The sequence below is a fragment of the Thunnus maccoyii genome, chromosome 6, assembly GCF_910596095.1.
Source record: "Thunnus maccoyii chromosome 6, fThuMac1.1, whole genome shotgun sequence".
Taxonomy (NCBI): Eukaryota; Metazoa; Chordata; class Actinopteri; order Scombriformes; family Scombridae; genus Thunnus; species Thunnus maccoyii.
This window is the reverse complement of record NC_056538.1, coordinates 20,130,200-20,150,521: the sequence shown is the minus strand read 5'-3', so window position 1 is coordinate 20,150,521 and position 20,322 is coordinate 20,130,200. Positions and strand designations below refer to the sequence as shown.

At 43.2% G+C, this 20,322-nt stretch overlaps 1 protein-coding gene across 2 annotated transcripts in view; it reads left to right on the top strand.

Moving 5' to 3' along the window:
* Positions 1-20,322, top strand: part of sipa1l3 (signal-induced proliferation-associated 1 like 3) — a 70,820-nt gene that overhangs the window by 44,784 nt on the left and 5,714 nt on the right. For both annotated transcript variants that reach the window (XM_042413849.1, XM_042413848.1), the window contains exons 4-17: positions 723-1,713; positions 4,486-4,616; positions 7,292-7,480; positions 8,095-8,269; positions 8,396-8,499; positions 10,538-10,695; positions 10,789-11,371; positions 12,140-12,238; positions 12,374-12,549; positions 15,673-15,924; positions 17,227-17,409; positions 17,915-18,039; positions 18,891-19,006; positions 19,104-19,552. In XM_042413849.1, coding sequence (XP_042269783.1) covers positions 723-1,713; positions 4,486-4,616; positions 7,292-7,480; positions 8,095-8,269; positions 8,396-8,499; positions 10,538-10,695; positions 10,789-11,371; positions 12,140-12,238; positions 12,374-12,549; positions 15,673-15,924; positions 17,227-17,409; positions 17,915-18,039; positions 18,891-19,006; positions 19,104-19,552 — 3,731 coding nt within the window. The remainder of the gene's footprint in view (positions 1-722; positions 1,714-4,485; positions 4,617-7,291; positions 7,481-8,094; positions 8,270-8,395; positions 8,500-10,537; positions 10,696-10,788; positions 11,372-12,139; positions 12,239-12,373; positions 12,550-15,672; positions 15,925-17,226; positions 17,410-17,914; positions 18,040-18,890; positions 19,007-19,103; positions 19,553-20,322) is intronic.

Here is a 20,322-nt window from a genome sequence, read left to right as displayed (position 1 = left end):
GGGGTGACACGATATCATTTAAATACAAGGATAACATCGCATATTTTAATCATAATGATGGCAGCGACAGTATATGAGTAACCAGGGTAACTTGGCTAAGCTGGTGAGCTTCTATACTCTTTGCCTGCATGTTACAGCTAAGTAGTACACTGCCAAAATGTCTGGGTGGAACTCAAGCACTAGAATAATTGTTATGCATGTCATTGTAAGTGAATTATTAAACTATTTTGACAGTAATTGTTTGGGTCAGGGAGCATACCGAACCGAGGAAAGTTGTGTACCGAACTGAACATCCTGTACTGAACAGTTCAGGACAAATACATGAACCGTTACACTTCTACTGCTTGCTTGTACAGATCGCTTCATTGATAGTTCATGATAGATTAAATAGTAGTTTATGTTTTGATGGTGGTTGTTGAATTTTGCTTTCACACCACAAATGAACCGCACCCGATTTGCTCGGAGGCCCACCTTTTCATGCGGTTTCAGCCTGTTTGTTTGGCCCGCAGCAGAGTTCAACTGACATCTTTTACATGAGCCCAAAAAAACTTAGTGGGCAAATGTGCCAGAGTTCATTTGAGTTCATTTGAACTGCAGCAAACAGTTTAGATGTGAAAGCACCCTTTATTTTTTATTATTAAAAATCAGTTTGTTTTGTTTTGTTTTGTTTTCCACTGATATGTCATCATAAAGTGAAAATTCTCTCCTCTTTCTGCTCGAAGGTGGAGGTTCGTGGAGGAGGGGGGATGGGTAACCTGTTCAGGGAGTATGGCAGCACCTCCTCCATCGACATCCAGGGCATTCCCGAGCAGAGCTTCTTCGACATGCTCAGCCAGTTCCACCAGGAGAGGCCTGACCAGCGCAGCTCAGCTCCAATACGCCTCAGGGAGTTGCTACGCGCTCCAGACTCGCCACCGAGCGCAGCCCTGCCCTCCGCTCCCTCACCTGGTCCCACACCGGGTGGGGACGACAGAGGGACAGGAAGGAAGGATGGAGCTGAGCGAGTGAGGAAGAAAAGCGGAGGGACGGAGTCGTCACTGGGCACCTCCTCTTTGTTTCGGAAACTTCGCAGCTCCAGTCGAGGGGAGCTGGATGGAGGGAAAGGAGAGAGTGGTGAAGATGGAGGAGGGCGGGGCTCAACAGATACTTCTTACAAACCGTGGGTGTGCCCCAAGAGTTTTGTCCACTTCGACGCTCAAAGCGTCTTGTTTGACCTCCACGAGGCGGCGGTTCAGCGCGGCTACGTCACTCAGAGGAGGAACACCGCTACGGGAGCATCGGCTGCTTCAGTGTCTCTGTCTGTGTCCAGATCTTCGGCTCCGAGTGGGAATGACCCCGTTTACTCCAGCATTGAGGATCTGACCCTGAGCCTCGACCCTGCCTCCACAGCGCCCTCTCTGGGCATGGACCCTCTGGACGGGCCTCCTGGAGCCCACAGCTCGAGCCCACTGCTCCTCTGCTGCCCCCACTTCCTCAATGAGACCGGGGGTCACGGGGAGCGCAACATCAGCTTCCTCAGCTCGTCAGCAGAGCGAGGAGGGGAGGGAGGAGGAGAGGGAGGAAGGGGTTGGCTGAGGAAGAGTAACGCCAGCGTCTCGGTGCTGGAGGTGCCTATTGAACAGCAGGTTACAAGACTGGACAGGCTGAAACTGTACAGCATAGAGCATGTTGACCTGGGGGCCAGGTACTACAGAGACTACTTCCATGGGAAAGGTAACACACACACACACACACACACACAAACACATTCACTGTAAAGCAGATTTCACAATTCACCCATAAATATTCTTTGATGTTGGTGCCAGCTGTGTTGTGCAAGGATCACAAGAATCAAACATATTGAGAGAAAATTGATTGTACATGGTCACAGTATTATAATATACATGTTGTTGCAGCTGCGGTTTATTGATGGTTTAACAGTTTTCATTCCAACACGTTCTCTGGATCTTAATTAGAAACTGGCAAACCCAACATTAATTCTCATGAACACTAGATTCATTTTTTTAAGTTAATTATAAAGCATAAATATAAAACATTTGCTGGTCCCAGCCTCTCAAATGTAATGATTTGCAGCTTTTTTCTGTTTTATATCATTGTAAACTGAATATCTTTGGGTTTTGGTTTTTTTTGGTCGGAACAAACAATTTGAAGATGTCACCTTGAGCTCTGGGAACTTGATTATTACTTTTTATAAGCTAAATGATTATTAACTTTACCAAACAAGCAATCAAAAAGCATCCAACATATGCAGGCAACAGTCCACATACAGACATTAATGATAACTAAATGAGTTGCAGCCTAGTATACATACTGATGATCCCATTTTATTCTCTGATTCGGGCCCCTCGCTGTTATTCATCAGTGTAGATCTTGCCAGAGTTTCTCTAGTGTCAGTCCCCACGTCTCATCCGTGGCAGTTAATATCCAGCTGGGCCCGAGCAGAGCAGAACGGGCCAAACTGGCATCACTCCCAGAGTTTTTATTACACATGTACCTGCCACTGGACTGTTGGCAAACTCTGAGCTGATGATAAACCACCTGCCTTTCTGCATGATAACAAGAACCACATATTCAGCCGGGGCAGCTTTGTTTTACATCTGGTTTTCAATGTGAGAAGAAATGCTTAACTTCAGAGATGAATTGTTTGTATGTGTGTGCGTGCGTGTGAGATCTGTGCCTGTCCGTACAAGTGCATGACATGTGGGCATTTCTTGTCAACATCACCTCTTCAGACACTGTGTATGAAACTTCCCCTGGGCAAGCATCATCTGGCTGCACCCTAATTAATGACAGATGCTGTTAGGAGCACATGTGTGCAAGCAAGCGTGTGTGAGAGTGTGTGTGTGAGTGTGAGTGTGTGTGTGTGTGTACGTGTGTGTGGGTGTGTGTGAGGGACAGGCCTGCAGCCACACAGATAAAGGTTATCATTCCAAAAATATGTTCATCTGCTGACTCGTTTCCAGCTTAGCTGTCCCCCAGAACGCTGCTGTGATTGTGCGAGTGTGTGCTGTGATGTGCCCTGTGTGCACGTCAGAAAGCCTCATCAAAAAGCTGACAGTTTCACCACAGGACATGGCATGGAAGCTAAGCAGGCCTGAGTCTCTTTAACGTGCACCTCGTCCCGGTTCATTCCAGTAAGAGGGGGGGATAGAGGAGGAATACTAGATTCGTCCCCGAGTGTCTGGAGAATTTGCGTCTCAACTCCCACACTGCCTGTGGCGTTGGCATTAGCACAGCTTAGCTTAGGAGCTTTAGAAGAGGACATGCAAGATGTTTGTGAAGTGTGTTGATAACTTTGTCTCAGCCTCTTAATGGAGGAATATGTTGTGTGCCAACACTGGTAACAAGCCACAGAATGTTAATTGGCGATTTATGACACCACATTTTGTTCATTTCCTGGATTTACAAGACTCAGGACATATTTGTTCCTCTATAGTCTTATTCCAGCTATTGTTAAACATAGAGGCTAAATGTATTTCATCAAATCCTCCTTTTGTAGTGCAGCCCACAACACACACATCAGAAAAATGTCCAGCATCTCTCGTCTGTCGCCACATAACTATTTAGTCCTTTCTTTTTTTTTCCCCCAGGGTCATGCCTTGTGTTAGCTAATTTCCTGAGTATTGATTATTAGATAACATGTACGTGTCATTTTGTCACAGTCCTGAGTGCCTCTCCTTCTGTCAGCTTACTTCATACACACAGTACCTTTTCCCCAAACCCTTCTTACTGTCTGTCAGATTCTCCTCCTCTTCTTCTCAAGCTTATATTTCCTGTTAGTGGCGGGTATTAAACCTCAATGCATTTTTGGTATCAACCCAAATGTGTCTGCAGCAGGCATTACCACAACAAACTACTGAAAAAGTTAGCATCAAACATCTGGTCAGAAGTATAGTCTTGTTTACTTTATCTTAATTGAGATATTTACTGATTTAAATAATAATCTCACCAATTTAAGACTGGATTGGAAGTTCTTGTACGGCTGCTTGTGTTTAGACAAGGGATGAAACTAGCCGTTATTTTTATTAATGATCAATCTGACAATTATTAAATTAGACAAACTACTTCTGTTAAAGTGATGGTTTTGTCTGACCGACACTCCAACATAAAAAAGATTCTCAGTTTACTATCAAGACTAAAAATGAGTCAATATTCACATCTGAACCTGGAACCAGTGAAGTTTTTGGAATTTTTGCTTAAAAAAAATTACTTAAACGACTGATTTATTACCAAAATAGTTGCCAACTCATTTTCTGTTGATCAAATAATAAATTCAGAACTAGTTTAGACAACATTTAACATTTGAGAGGTTTGGCTTCTTTGTTGACTAATATCTAAAAGATTCACAAGATACGTGGCCTGACTCAACCCTCCCCCTATTAGTTGATATATCCAGTCATATATGTGGTTACAACAAAAGTCCATGATGCAGATAAAACTGTTTTCTCCAAACGTTGAACATCTACTTCTCCTTTTTCTTCACAGAGCACTCAAACTACTTTGGGACAGATGATAAGCTGGGCCCCGTGGCTGTGAGCATCCGCAGGGAGAAACTGGAAGACACCAAAGACCTGAAAGACCAGTATCAGTACCGCCTCATCGTCAGAACAAGCGAGGTATGTAAAATCTGCCGCCTGTGTGTCATGTGGATGTTTGAGTGATGAGCCAGTGATGAGTCAGTGAGAGCGTTATTCTTTAGGGACTTTCTTTTACTACTGTAGTTTTTACCCAGCCCTCCCTGCGTGGCCCTGCTTGTCTGTGTGACACTTTTCACCCTCTCTGCCCTGATTTTAACCTTCCCTCCTTCCCCTCCGTCGCTCCTCGCCCCCTCTCTCTGCTCCGCCAGTGGAAAATTCCACCTGCCCAGTCTCAACACAGAGAAGCCAAACCAAACACTGGCCGCTCTGGCCAAAGCATTTGGCCTGCTCACAGGGAGCACACCCAACCACTTTTCTCCTTTTATTGATCAAATACTCTTAATGTATTAAATAATAGGCTCTTATTTATGGAGAATTAGTCAAGATTTTCTGCAGCTTCCCTTCTCGACTCGACTACAGACTGGTCAGTTAGTCAGAGATGCAGCAGGCTGAAGCTTTTCAACTTTTTTTCATGGCTATAATTTGGTATCTGTGAGTTGGTGGCTTTATCTTTAGAAATATTTTGTTAATCTCCTGGGGTTTTCCTGTGTTGGGTGAGCATTTAATCATAGGTATATAATAGTTATATTATAGTTATAAACACCTGGCTAAAATTGTCAAGGTCGCTCCAACAAACAGCAGAGTTTGCCTGTGTTCATTGTGTTGTTGTAGTCCCCAGCCTGAGTGTATTGTCTGCTCGGCTGGTGCTGTGTTGTTTTTAGCTGGATTACATGGCTGCCTGGCCTCATCACCTTAGCTCTGCTCTAACAATGGAGCCTCTCCGCCATCTAAGTACACAGAGCTCAGCTAACAGACACAGCCAGCACACCCAGGCCTACCGTTCCCACACAGAAAAAAAAAAAAAGAGATTGATTGCAGACTTTTATTCTCTCCCGCTCAAGCTGCAGCTACTCTCAAATATCCATCCACCTTAAGTCTGTCATTTAATTCTGTGCAGCAGTGCTGACACAGCAAGGTGGAGAAACTTCCTCTTCCTCCCCTCCTCTCCCCCTCCATCACACATTAATACTCACAGCCCTCTCACACTCCCGCTCAGCACGTCGCAGTCACTCACTCCCCCGTCACACGGAAGCTGACGAATTGAAAAGATAGCTCCATAACTTCTGCTGTGTGTCAATCAGGTTTTATTTCTTCGCAGCAGACCCGAGTCTCTGAGGTTCAACTGTCTCTCTAGCCCCTGCCAGCTCCAGAATCTGCCATGCATTTTTTATGAACCTGTATGTGTGTGTAGTCGTAAGTGTGTGTGTGTGTGTGTGTGTGTGTGTGTGTGTGTGTGTGTGTGTGTGTGTGTGTGTGTGTGTGTGTGTGTGTGTGTGTGTGTGTGTGTGTGTGTGTGTGTGTGTGTGTGTGTGTGTGTGTGAGAGAGAGAGAGAGAGAGTGTGGTAAGAAGGAACAATGCACTCCTCCCAACTGTATCTGAAGTTATTATAGTCTTACTGTTTTGAAGCAGGTCAATTTCCCCTCACTGGGGAGCAGCACTCTGTGGCAGCACAACACTGAGCAGAATATTAATTCACAATACTGCCGGGCTTAAAATCCTCCACACACAGCATATGCTGTGTGTGTGTGTGTGTGTGTGTGTGTGTGTGTGTGTGTGTTGGACAGAAAGGAAAAGTGTAGCTTCAGGGCAGCAGGATACTATTATGAGTAGAAGTGAGACCATCCTTCATCTGATGGACCCACTTCAAGCTCCCAGGCTACTAATCATCAACCTTTCCACTTCCAGGAGTGTTGTACTGTAGCTGAGCCTGACCTCTGACCTCTCTGTGGAAGAAACTGGAGATCAATACAGCTATCTTAATATCAATAATATATTACATACATCTTCCTGTGTCTTCCTTGTTTGCCTAGGTTAGGATTCAATCAGCCCTGTCTGGTTTTTTAGCTGATTTTATTCAGCTGACCTTATTTTTTATTGTGTTTTTAGTTTTAAGTGCAACACAGAAAACACAGCTTCTTACGAATGAGACAATACAAAATATAAAATTTAAAAAGCCAGTATATGTGATGCAATACAGTCATACACAAGAAAGGTTTTAACCCATACCAACAAAGAAGAAAACTGAAATAAATAGAATAAAAATGAATAAACAAGTGCATAACCAAGCAAATATCTTAAATTCAAAGAAAGAGGGAAGAAGAAAGAGCGTTAAATAAAAAGTGGATGTCAGTAACCCTAGTTAATATTTAAGTATGTTGCTCTGCCTGAAGAGGGCCAGCAAGTATTTTGTCCGTGAGACTGGGAAAGGGTCAACACATACAGAATCGTAAAAAAAAGCGATTTCATAAGAACCTAGACATATTATAAAATTTACCCTCCTGTCCTTTTAATAAAAGCTTTCTTTTCTATACTTCCAAGTGCATCATTACATCTCTGATTCATTACATTACTGAGTCCTCGTACCAGCAGACTAATGACAAATGTTCTCATGTTATACTGTGAACTAGTTTTCATTACATGAGGATCTATAACACCAAAAACTGTTGTTAAAGAGTCCAAATCAACAGGTCGATTTGGCACAGTCGTTTGAGAAAATGGCATTTCAGTGTGGCATTTTGAAATATTTCTAATCTTAAAATCTTATAATATATCGCTTCCAGTCTGACAACTCTCGTTCTTTCTCCACATACAGCTGGTGACCCTCCGAGGTTCCATATTAGAGGATGCTGTGGCGTCTACGGGAAGGCACGGCACGGTGCGAGGTCTGCCGTACAAAGAGATCCTGGAGCAGGTCGTCCCCGAACTCAACGTCTCCTGTTTGAGGCTGGCGCTCAGCACGCCCAAGGTCACAGAGCAGCTCCTCAAACAGGACGAACAGGGGGTCAGTTTGGTGTCTGTATTTGCACTTTATATGTGAGCAATAAAACAAACGGCTGATCCCAGCAGCTGTCTGTACTCAGATTGTCCCTGGGGGAAATACAGAAACTCTACCTGCTCAGTCAGCCAGTATATCTGGTGAAATTACTGCAAAGCAAATAATAAAAGATGCTGACATATGGTATGCTCAGATAGTTTGTGTAAAGGTGTTTGAAACCCGTATAACTGATTTAGTGTTGGTGCAAAGTGCTAAATTAGAGGGCAGAGAAAACTGTGTGAAGCAGGGTGTGGTGTGTTTGAGCATGAGTGTGTTTCCATAAAAGCTTTAATGTTTAGCCATGTTATCTCAATTTTTATTTAATGGAGGGTGAAGTGCAAGTTGGAGGTGTTTTGCCAGCATTGGACTTGTTTTTGTTTGTGCAAATGTTTTATATAAAACAATGAAACTGTGCTCGATTTGTGTGTGTGTAAGTTCCTCCACATACATATTAAGGTTAAATCTTTATTTGTAAGATCTGCTTCGACCTGAAGTTGCATTAGAAGCAGAAGGTTCAGACTGCAGTGTTTCAGCTGTGTGAGTGTTTGTAATGTTAATGTTGTCTCTCCGCTGCCTTGTAGTTAAGTCAGAAGCACAAGGTGGGTGTTCTGCTGTGCCGCGCAGGCCAAAGCACAGAGGAGGAGATGTACAACAACGAGGAGGCATCGCCCGCCTTCTCTGCCTTTCTCGAACTTCTGGGGGAGCAGGTGCTTCTCAAAGGATTCACCAAATATGCCGCACAGCTCGACACTAAAAGTAAGTCTTCACAAGAAATAGCCAGGCCGCTGCCCCACTTCCCATGATCCCTGGAAAAACATTTGTATAGCTACTGTGTTTGAGCTCTCATTCAACAACACACTTTCATCTGTGGTTCCTCTCCAGCGGACTCTACGGGCACCCACTCCCTGTACACCACCTACCAGGGTTATGAGGTTATGTTCCACGTGTCCACCATGCTGCCATACATGCCCAACAACCCACAGCAGGTAAGAGCTCAGGAGCGCTCCCACCTTAAAGTCCAGCACCATCTCCTGGGGCTGTATGCTGTGTCTCAGGTCAAGCTCTGACGTGCACCGCTGGAAAATACATCCGTGACTATCGTTGGTTGACACCCAAAGCCCATCAAAGTCTAGCTGTGGTTGTCCGTTAAAGCTTCTGTCGTTCGCTTTGGGTCATAAACCGCAGCAAGAATTCATGAATTGGAAACTCGTGACTTGTGTCGCCCTCTTCATTTAGAGTCTCTTTCCTCTTTTATTCAGCCTCTTGTGTGTTTTTATAGTCTTTGTTCTCTGTAACTTTGCTTTTCTGTCCTCTTTTACTCACTCGCTTTTTCTTTTGCCCTCTCTCTGCCTCTCATTCTTTAAGTGGATCAGAGCTGGGTGGGGTTCAGTAGTGAGTAGTTTCTTTATTTTCTCCCTCATTCTTTACTTCTTTAAATAAAGCGGCCTTCCTACACATTCTCCTGGGTGCTGTGTGTTTGCAGCGTGGGCTGCGTCAGTGACCTATGTGTAAGAACATTTTGCGTGTGGGTATATTTAATAGTTTGCATAAGTGGTTGCGTGTGAGGCTCACACGGGTAAACACATGTGCTGAGACAGGCCCTGTGGGTGCTCAAGATGTACACACTTTATAGTGTGTGAGTGCATCACTGCAGAACAGGGAAGGCTAGAAATGATTCTTCCTCAAACACCTCAAAATGTCATAAATTAATCTTGTAAATTGGAGAACTTTGATTACATCTGTCATATTCACAGAAAACACCTTTTGACGGTTACATCATCTTGTAAAACATCTTGTAAAAGTTGATTAAACAAATAATGTCAGAGCTGCACATTGAAGTGTGTTGGAGCAGCTAATATTAGTGTCAACTCTTCCAACAAAAAGTGCTATTTTATAAATGGTACAATAACTCCATCCAGAGGTTCAGAGACTGCAGCAGAACACACAGGCACATCCTCAGATGAACCTCTAGGTGGCAGCATCTGACATTTAAAGATAACAGGATGAACAGAGGATGAATGAAGTAGATAAATAGCTGCTGTGATTGAAAAAGAGTTAAATGCATAAAGAGCAATTACACAAAGAAAAATGTTTCTCCTATCGCTCTCATTTTATTCTCCTCTAAAAAAAAAAAAAGCCTCCTTCCCACCAAGAACAATTTGAGACAAATGTAAGACTGGCACATATTTACACGTACACTTGTAGAATCCCCCTCTTCATCTAAACAACAAGATCACAAATATACAAATAAAAAAACATGAAAAAGAATCAAAAAACTACCAGAGCAAAAATTAAGCTGTTCAACACAAAACAAATCTGGTTCTATTCTGTTAAACAGTGTGATGTGCACATTTTTTCAGTAGAGAGGAAAAGGAGAGCTGAGCCTGCAGAAGCCAATCCTGCAAAGTTCTTCATATATAAACCATGATAAAATGAAAATTTCCACAGTAAATAACCATAGAAACGTGCATATCAACAGTATTTTGTTGTGTTTACAATGGATACTAAAATAAAACATAGTCAAGTTGTTGATAAAAGATCCTAAATGTTAACTTCTATTTAAATGATATTCATTTTAATGTTTGTAACCACCACATTGAGCACAATAATACACATTTTCTATTGCAGCCTTAGTGCAAGTAAAGGATGCTCCATGCTGGAGAATGTGTGTATCTGTGGCCAAACAGTGGGCTGGATTACATAATTGGTACTTTCACACTTCCCTCTGCAGATGAAGAGCGGATTGGCAAGCGCCGCTCCGCAGACACAGCCTGGACTCTGTGCCATGTCTCCTACACATACACAGATAGACGTACAAACCAGCACACACACAGACACAAATAGCCCACACAGAATCCGCAAAAACAAATTACATAAAGAGCTGTTGTGAGGTGTACTGTCTAGTAGTGGACGTCTCAATCTCTCATTTCCCTTTGTCAGACTTTCTCCATCGTTCACTGAGTCACTACTTTCAACGCCAATGATGTTCGCTCGTTTTATTAATTTGTCATTTTCTCCCCTTAGCTCCTGAGGAAGAGGCACATAGGGAACGACATTGTCACCATAATCTTTCAGGAGCCCGGAGCGCTGCCTTTCACCCCTCAGAATATTCGCTCACACTTCCAACACGTCTTTGTGATTGTTCGTGTACACAACCCCTGCTCTGAAAACACCTGTTACAGGTAAAATAGAACACATGTTCATATACACATATCGACAATAATAAATGTATAGTTAAAATCTTCAAATCCTCTCCGTCACATCTTTTCTCTCAGTGTTGCTGTGACCAGAATGAAGGACGTGCCTCCCTTCGGCCCACCCATCCCCAGCGGCGTCACCTTCCGCGACCCGGATACCTTTCGAAATTTCCTTCTAGCCAAAGTTATCAATGCAGAAAATGCAGCTCACAAGTCGGAGAAGTTCCACACCATGGCGACACGCACGCGGCAGGAGTACCTGCGTGACCTGGCTGAGAACTACGTCAGCAGCACGCCGCTTGACTCGGCCGGTAAACTAAACAACCTCATCTCCCTGGCGTCCAAAAAACGCGAGCGCTCAAAGGCAAGAGAGGGAGCGGAGCTGGGGGCTGCAGGGGCTGTCGCCTGGAGGGTGCTGGCCCAGGACTTCAGTGGAGGTGGGACAGAGCTCCCCTGTGCCTTGGGTTTGTCGGCCGAATACGTCCTCCTGATAGACTGCTCCACCAAAGAGGTGGTGTTTAACTGTTTCTGTGCCGATGTGATTGGCTGGACGCCGGAGCGGCTGGCGCTGAAGATCTTCTACGGCAGAGGTGACCACATTGCAGTGCGGGTACCAGAGGGCTGTGCGCAGGACATCAGGGAAGTGGTGCAGAGGTTAAAGGTGAGAGTTGAGACCCCATTCTTTTGAATATGTATATACTATATCAATACACTATTTATTATAGTGTTATTTTGAAAAATTGGGGAAATTTTCTACGTAGATTTTAAGCCTGTATACACTTTAATTCTGTTATATCTGCTAAAAGCATTAAACTCTTGACATTCTTAATAGTTTTACCAGCCATCCTGGAAAACCTGGAAATTCACTCAGAGAGTCAACTGTTTATTACAAGTAGTTTAGGTGTTTGTAATGCAATACCATTATGTAAATATCATAAAAAGTGTGCTAAGTGTGCCTATAAAGTGCGTATTAAATAATTGTTATTTAGCACTCTATGCAATCACATAGCTCACTTTTTCAATGGAATTACGCAACTGCATGCATGGACTGATGGCATTTCATATTGTGATAATCCCTGCAAAATTTGATGAATTAAATGCTGGGAAAAAGAGATTTCCTGGACTCCAGGGAGCTTCATGTTAATCCAACAGAGGAAATAAAATATTAAAAAATGAGTTAATCTTTCTAAAAGTACCAAATACATGCAGATCCAAAGGCTGATAAAGTTTCCAGAGAGCCTGTTGAAATAGTTTCAACTGGCGTTACTTCATACAAATTTTATTCAACAGAACAGCGAACCTCCTCTCCTCTTTCAGGCTTTACTTCATTTTACAAGACACCTAAAGTCTATTTTAACACAAACATAAGAACATAATACTGTAAATCTAATATTTTAACCTTATTTTATCATTTTCTCTCCTTTTCTAGTCACTGACAGTGGGATGTGAGACGGTGGACATGACTCTGAGGAGAAACGGACTGGGACAACTGGGCTTCCATGTTCGTCTGGATGGCACTGTGGCCGAGGTACCGTCAGATGACCATCTGCTGCACCAGATCTCTACTGAGCGACTGAAACGGTCATTTGTGAAGAATCTTGGCTGCACATAACTGGCATGTTTGAAGGCTTTTATTGTGTTTTTTTTTTTTATTCTCTGGCAGGTGGAGGAATACGGCTTTGCCTGGCAGGCAGGACTGAGGCAGGGCAGTCGCTTAGTGGAGATCTGCAAGGTTGCCGCGGTGACGCTGACTCACGAGCAGATGATTGACCTGCTGAGGACGTCGGTTACGGTCAAAGTGGTCATCATTCCTCCGTACGAAGAGGGGGGGCCTCGCAGGTGTGTTGGAGTCTGCTTGTTACATTCATGAGCGATTCATCTGTAAACAGCTGTGGTTGAATACGGATGTTGAGGCAGTGGGTGACAGCATAAAAGGGTGCTGAGCGTTAGCAGAAGCATGCAGTAATGGAGGGACAAGAGCGAGCTGGAGTGAGCACAGGACGCTCTTCTCTAAAACACACAAAAGCTCGGGTGAGATAGTGGACAGACTCCAATGTTCTGAGAGGATTTTGCGTGGGAGTGTGTGAAAAGAGGAAGCGAGCGAGCGCAGAGAAAAGAACGATGTGTGGTTCAATCGCGCACGTCTCCCTGCTGAACAACAGAGAGGAAACGGTCAAAAACGAGGCACGGAGACAAAGAGAAAGAAGCATTTGTTAAATGTGAATTGACAAAATCTGCCATTCTTTGTTTCTGTCTCTCCTTTGTATCGTCACAGTCATCTCTTTCAGCTCGCTACAGTCTGATTTCTTTTCTCCACCGTCATCCTTTTCCAACCTTTCATCCACACACAAGGTCTCGACTGAGACAGAATAACGAGGCCTTATGAGGCTGATGTGGTGTTACAGAACGGTTACGGAGGTGAAGTGTGTGTGTGTTTCTAGAACCAGGGTTCCTAAATACAGTAATTGTGGCTGGCTGTGTGATCGCACAGTGGTTAGATTTCTTTAATGTTGGAGGCAGTTTAATTACACCAAGTTAAATCCCTTTGACACACACACAGATGCACAAAAACACACGCACACTCTACTGTGGCATTGATGCAGCTGATAATTAAGAGTCTTGTATTTCACCCCCCCCCCCCTTCTCTCTCTTTCTCTCTCTTTGACTTGTTAGCTGTTGTGTGCCAGGCAAGCAGATTGCATGAGATTAAGGCCTGGAATCTGCAAGAGAGAAAAAACGGAGACCAAAAAGAAATAAATAAATAAATGAGTGGAAGTGATTAATTAAAAATGCATGCCCTGTGCGAATGAAAAGGACAGAAAGGAGGGGGGGATACAGAGAGAGAGAGAGACAGAAAGGCAGGGTTGAGTGTATTGAGTTGGAGAGGCAGAGAAGTGCTCGGCGAGGAGGACGTGTCTCAACACCACCGAGAGTGAGAGAAGTGGGTGGCAGAGAGAAAGAAAGAGAAACAGGAGAGGAGAGTTGGAAGTGTTTCTCCTTGGTGATCTGCCTCGGCTGTGCACACGCCGGATTGATGGATACAGTAGAGGAGAGGTGTAATAGATGGCGATGGTGTGTTTGACTGTGTGTGTGTGTGTGTGTGTGTTTGTTGGGGAGCTCCAGCTGTGTAACTTCAGCCAGTGTGATGGAAGAAACTCTCCATATCAACATATGTAGGCTCTGCTCTCGCTAAGGTTTGTGTTCTCTTTTGTGTGTGTTGTGTGAGGTCACAGCATGTACTACTATTATATAACTGGGTGTGGATATTGATTTTTGAGGTAATAGTATTCCTTCATTGATACATCCTTCTGAACATGCATATTGAAAATGGAACGTAATCGTGAGCTTTGTCATATTTTATAAAATGTGCGCGTGTGTGTGTGTGTGCGCGCATCTATCCATCCTTGTTCTGCTTACCTCCCGCTGTAGTTTCTATGTTGTGTTTACATTCTTGTAGTAATAGAAGGCTTAGTGTGACTGAGCTCCTGGAGCTCTTAATCCATTGTCAAATATTAAAGGGTCATTTCACCCAAAAAAAAAAAAAAAAAATCCAATACAATCAAAGTGAATGGAAATAGATATGATTTAAGTTTGTCTGTGTGGACATGATTGTCCTGGTTATTCTGAATAATTTATAGACTGAAGTGTGAGTTTCTGCAGAAGACATAGAATAAATGTTTTTTGGTTTTGTTCGACTTGTTTTGTATAGTCAGCAACGCAAAACCTAAAAATATTCAGTTTAATATCATATATGACAGAAAACCAGCAAACATTCACATTTAAGAAGCTGGAATGAAAGAATTGTTGGCTTTAGTGTTTTATCGAAATAGGTTATAATTTATTTTTATGTTGATCGACTAACCAATGAATCAAATCCAATAATTTCAGCTCTATTGCTGAGCTGTGTTTGTTTCTCTTTAAGTTCGTTTTAGATCCTCACTGTGAATTTCACCCTCATTTCACCTCAACTCTTCACTTTGACACCATGTTTCTACCAACGTTGTCACTCTCTCCCCTCGGCTCCTCCTCTCTCTTCCTCTCGGCATTTGTCTCGTCTTAAATACATCCTCTATGCATATTTGATGCCCGCCTGTATTAGGCTTTGTGAATAAAATAATGATGATATGTAAAATATACAGTATGTGCTGGATGTAGGGTGTGAGGCTTCCATGAGGAACATTTTTGATGTTTTTGCCTCTCTTGTGTTTTCCTGAATTGAGTGCTGATAAAGATGGCCACCGTCCAGCTGGGACAGTGACTCTAATAGTGACTTCATTATTGATGAGAATAAATGCCAGCTTATCTTCATTTGAGGGTTGGTTTCCTCACATGATTTTTTAATCTTTTTATTCTGACACAGAGCTAAAAATGTCAGTGTAGTTGAGATTTAAGAGCTGTTTGTTGATACTGTTTTATTACTATTATATACTATTTTTTTTAGGGGAAAAAGTACTTGAGCCAAGTGACTGCGGCCCTGTACGTACACACATACTGTATTTATCACTAAGAGTGAGAGACCTTGAGTGAGAAGCTCTTTGATGAGATTAGAGGGTTATCACTGTGCCTGTGCTGTTGTTCAAACACGCACACACACACACTTGACCTCAGTCTCACAGTAGGCAAGATGGAGTCCTGATGTGCCAATAATCAGCTTCCTTTCCTCTCTCTTCATCGGTGTCAGGGGAGCTCATTAGTGAATGCTCTTATGTGTCTGCTGCGTGTTCCAGCATCCACAAAGCGTATTATGAGAGAATGGTTATGTGGAGTACTCTGAGGAAATATATTGAGAAGTTTTCTCACGCTGAACTCATTCCAGAAGAGACCGATCCGGTTCAGCTGCAGTTTATGTCTTCAGAGAGGATGATCTTGTGTTGAGGAAGCAAAATGAGGACATTTAAGCATCAAATCCACTGGTTGTTTTGGATGTCTTACTAATAAGCCTTCGTCACGCTGTCTCTTCAGGGGCTGCACAGAGGAGTACGAGATGAAGACCATGGAGCAGAAGCCAGAACCTGAGCCTTTGGCGGCAGGCTACCGACCCTCCCCTCGCCCAACATGGCGATGGGACAGCCCACCTATTCCCCAAGGGCTCCACAGCGCTCCCAACCCACAGCGCTGGGCCCCCATGGGCCCCCCGCCTCTTCCGCTGCCTCGCTCACACAAGGCTCTGATGCCTGTTCCCTACAGGGAGCCCCAGCACCTCAACTCCAAGAGGTAGGTCACCGATAAAAGTGCACGACCCTGTCAGTAGCATCAGGATAAGCATGTATTCATGCTCTGCACAATTTATCTGTCTCAGATACTTTTTTTAATTGGCTTGTAATAATGACATATAGAGTCATCATGATAAAATATAAAGGCTTTGTCAATCCAGTCTTTTTTAATCGATAAAGTATATGCATAAATTATGATTAAAGTGCATAATTTATAAACAAAACTCAATTAGCAGAACCAGAACTTTTGGGTGTATCATGATGATTGAGTCATTAAAAAGTAGACAACAAACAAATTACGGTTGTAAAAGTGTAAAAATGATCAATCTTTTCCATGTATTCACAAACCTGCAGCTGTAGTTCCAGACCTCTGAATCACCCTTCACGTGTCAGATTCATTCTGCTCTTCAAATTGTTTTGGCTTTCATGCTCATTAATGGCCGATCGTTGCTTTGAAGGCTGGATTACAAATGACGACGTCACCTTCCTACATAGCTGACTAACTATAAGGCTACATTCATGAACAAATCAAGTCTGGATGAGATTGCTACAGATGTATGTGTTGTTGTAAGAAGAATAACAACTCTTAAATCTTCATGTTTCTATGTTCATTATATAAAAATGTCAAGTTAACTGTTCCCGGTAACCACTACCACAGCTTCAGTATCGTCATTATTAAAATATTGTAAATTATATCGATCGGTTGAAGATATTTCTCTTTGTAGTGATGACCTTTCTGCATGCAGCACTTAAAATCCTAAATAAACATTTGACGCTCGAGTTCTTTGAAGTCAAGGCACAAATATATGTTCTTATTGCTCCACTCTTCTTAAGCCCCTCTTTAATCAAATACATTTGGAAACTTAGTATCATTTCATAGGAACTGATATTCTGAAAATGTATCTGTACAAGTGAAAAGCTGTACAGAATATAGTTTGTTATTCTACTTGAATGAACCAGGTGTTTTCCTTAACTTCAGTTGGTTTAGTAGGTTATTAGTGTTTGATCTTAGTGTTTTGTTCAGGATAATCGTCTTCAGGGTATTTAAAATGTGTTTACAGCGATCTCACCTGCTTTTTTGCTCTCTGTTGCTAACTAGAGACATGATACTTGGTGGTGTCACACTGCCTGCTCCCAAAGTTAATAACTGCAATCAAATCCTGGCAGATTCAAACTGGATCACTTTTTTTGAAGCGCTGCTTGTCACTGAATTTATACAAATGGTTTCCTCTGTTCCTCACTCTTTGTGGTGTATTTGTTATCCCCTTGTTTAACCATCTTCCTTCGTGCTGTGTTCCCTCAGGCCTGTGAGCTACCCAGAGAACCACTACAGCATGTCTCCTGCAGGAGGCGACAGACTGCTGCCCTACAGAAACCCCTCAGCCAGCTTCTCCTCACCCTCCTCGGGCCTGGTGGGCCTCTCCACAATAGGGCCGCCTGGAATCACACCAGGGCCCTTTGTACGCTACAAACCTTCACCCGACAGGTGTGTGTGTGTGTATGTGTGTGTGTCTGTGGCCTTTTTGTTCTTTAAGCTCTTCTTTGATCTTGATTAAACATGTCTGATATTACTCATAACGACTGTTTTGTGTACTAGAGACGAATTATATCGGTTCATAGCTGGATAATGTGTAGACATGTATGAACACACTGTCTCCTGGAGGAAGAATCTGTTGTGTAGGAGGCTCTTCCTGACAGTGCGGAGGTTGATAACATCTCGCCCAACCTGAGGAACGTGTTTTATTCAGCTTCCACCAGAATGCAAAACAGAAACTGAAAATTTCCTCTGCTTAGTCAAATAATACATTTTTAGTTTAGTGTGTTTGTCTGGTGATTTATGTGTTTAATGTGTTTTAGTAAAGCCTTTAATATGAAAAGATCTGATTTACTCAAATGTGTAATAATATAACAAATAAATATTTCATATACCACCAACAATAGCATGAATGTATTAATCACGTACCCTTCCCCTCTTCTCCTGTGATCTGTAGATATGGAACAGGACAGCGCCCCCTGCTGCCCTACGAGCCCCACCTCAGTGTGGACATCACGTCCAGTGGAGAGTCTTCCTCAGGCTTCACCAGTCAGGACAGCACCATGGAGCGCTGCAAAACAGGTACGTCATCATCATCCTCAAAAAACTGCAAGCCCCTGTTCTTAAGATAACCGTGCAACATGTTATTTACTATCTGCATGATGGCTATAATCAATATTTCTATATTAACAACGAATCATATGACTACTTGTATGTGAAAGGTGTCGCTCGTAATGATGAGACGTATCACCTGATTCTGCACTTTGCCTCAGATGTACAGAGATTTTAGTGTTTTTCAGCTCAACGTTTTTTGATTTGATTCACTCTCATTGCTCTAATAGTATCATTATCAATAGTATCAGCAAAAAAAGCCCTAAAAACTCAATGTACACGATCTGCTCAGCACCAATCTGCAGACAGACAAAGTTAGCGACCAGCTGGTGAAACATAGTGGAGCATTTAGCAGCATAAGAGCCAGATATTTCCCTCAGGAGCTGGTGGAGACAAAAATAGAGCTATAATTGAGTGAATATTGGACTTACATTAATCAGGTGGACAGAAACACGACTCCAATTAAATGCTAATGTTTCTGTGAATCTGCTGATTGTGTAAATAAGCAACTGCTAACATGTTCATCATATCTTAAAAAGCGATAATAAGTCAGTTTTGTGTTCACAGTTTGTTTCTGCTGGAAACTGAATCACTTATTGTAGGTTTAATGTTATATTTTTAGCTACAGCCATGATTTCTCCATTGATTCAGAGTGTGTATGTTGCACAGTAGAGTCAAGATAGCTGAGGGTGATTTTGAGCGTTGGTGAGTTGGGGGAGGACTGTTTAAATGTGCTATAAGCATTTAATCCTCTTTGCCAACCATAGAGGTTTGGTGTAATTTGTTTTAATCCTGCGAGTGTCTGTGTGTTTTCTGTCTAGAACCCCTCTGGCACGTCCCAGCATCATCGTCTCGGGGGCCAGGTGGTGGAGGGGGGCAGAGGAGACTAACCAGACAGGATGTCCCGGGGAAAGACTCCCCAAACAGACACTCGAAGGTCAGACTCCGCTCGCCAATCACAGGGTCTCATTTGTTCATCTGTCACCTTCTTTGCTTCATTGCCTCTCTGACCGTCGTCCTCGTGTCCTCCGCAGGGCGACACTCAGTACTCGAGCCACTCCAGCAGCAACACTCTGTCCAGTAACGCCTCCAGCAGCCACAGCGACGAGCGCTGGTTCGACGGAGGCGCTGGAGGAGAGCGCGGGGGTGGGGTTTGCCTCAGTGACCCAGCTGACCCTGACCCCGACCTTCTCAACAAGGGGGGGTCCAATGACAGCGGCATTGACGCCCCAACCCACTACAACAACAACACTCGCCACGGAAACATTCCCAACAGCCAATCCCACAAGCCCGTGCACTGCTCCGCCACCTACAGCGGCATCCAGGAGCTGTCTGTGGGAAGGAGCAGCGGTGGGGGAGAAGCCAGGAGACGAGAGTCATCACCCATCATACCAGCTGCAGCCAATCAGAACAAAGGGTACCGGACGAGGACATTCCCACCTCCTGGCTCCAGCACTGATAAAATGGATGCTTTTAAACCAAGGTAATAGACCGACTCAGTGATGAGATCCATCTTTTATGGCGCGTTTTATGAAGATAATATTCACTAACATTAACCTGAACAAACGACGGGGCAGACAAAGCCCAAATATACGCTGGTATAATGTATAACGCTGCTTAGCTTAATGGAGAATATGTGTACTCAGCAATAACCCAAGACTTCTAACAAGTCTGTAAATTTAGCAAGTTAATGAACCACCATCACTGTACCATCACTATCCTTTTTAAAATGAGAGTTTAATACATGGAAATGTGATCATTAATGTATCAAGGATGCATTAGGGATTATAGCAGACTAATCCTTGTGCAACATGCAGATCATCATATAAGCTCTTATGCTGCTGGACGCATCATATATGCAAACAGTCATTAAAAACGCTATCATACACAACGTTCAACCACTCTGTGTGGGATTAAAAGATGCCATCAACCTCTAATGCTTCAGTCTGGGTCTGGGATGCGTTGGAGTCGGACCATCTCTGCATAATACAGACAAAAAAATGTAAAACTGAAGACTTTTAGGACGCAGATGCTTCATTACAGGTATTGTAAATACACACAATTTGACTGAAAGCGTTGAAAGATTTGTAATTTGTTTGGGTTCGAGGATTCAGTGTTATATGGTGCTCATAATACTCCGAGTGATTAACTGAATTATTTGCCAGTGAAGAAGAATTGGTTCAGTGAATCAAAGTTGTAGTTTGTAGCATGGTAATTAGTTGATAAATGATGGTATTGTACTGTAGTAATAGT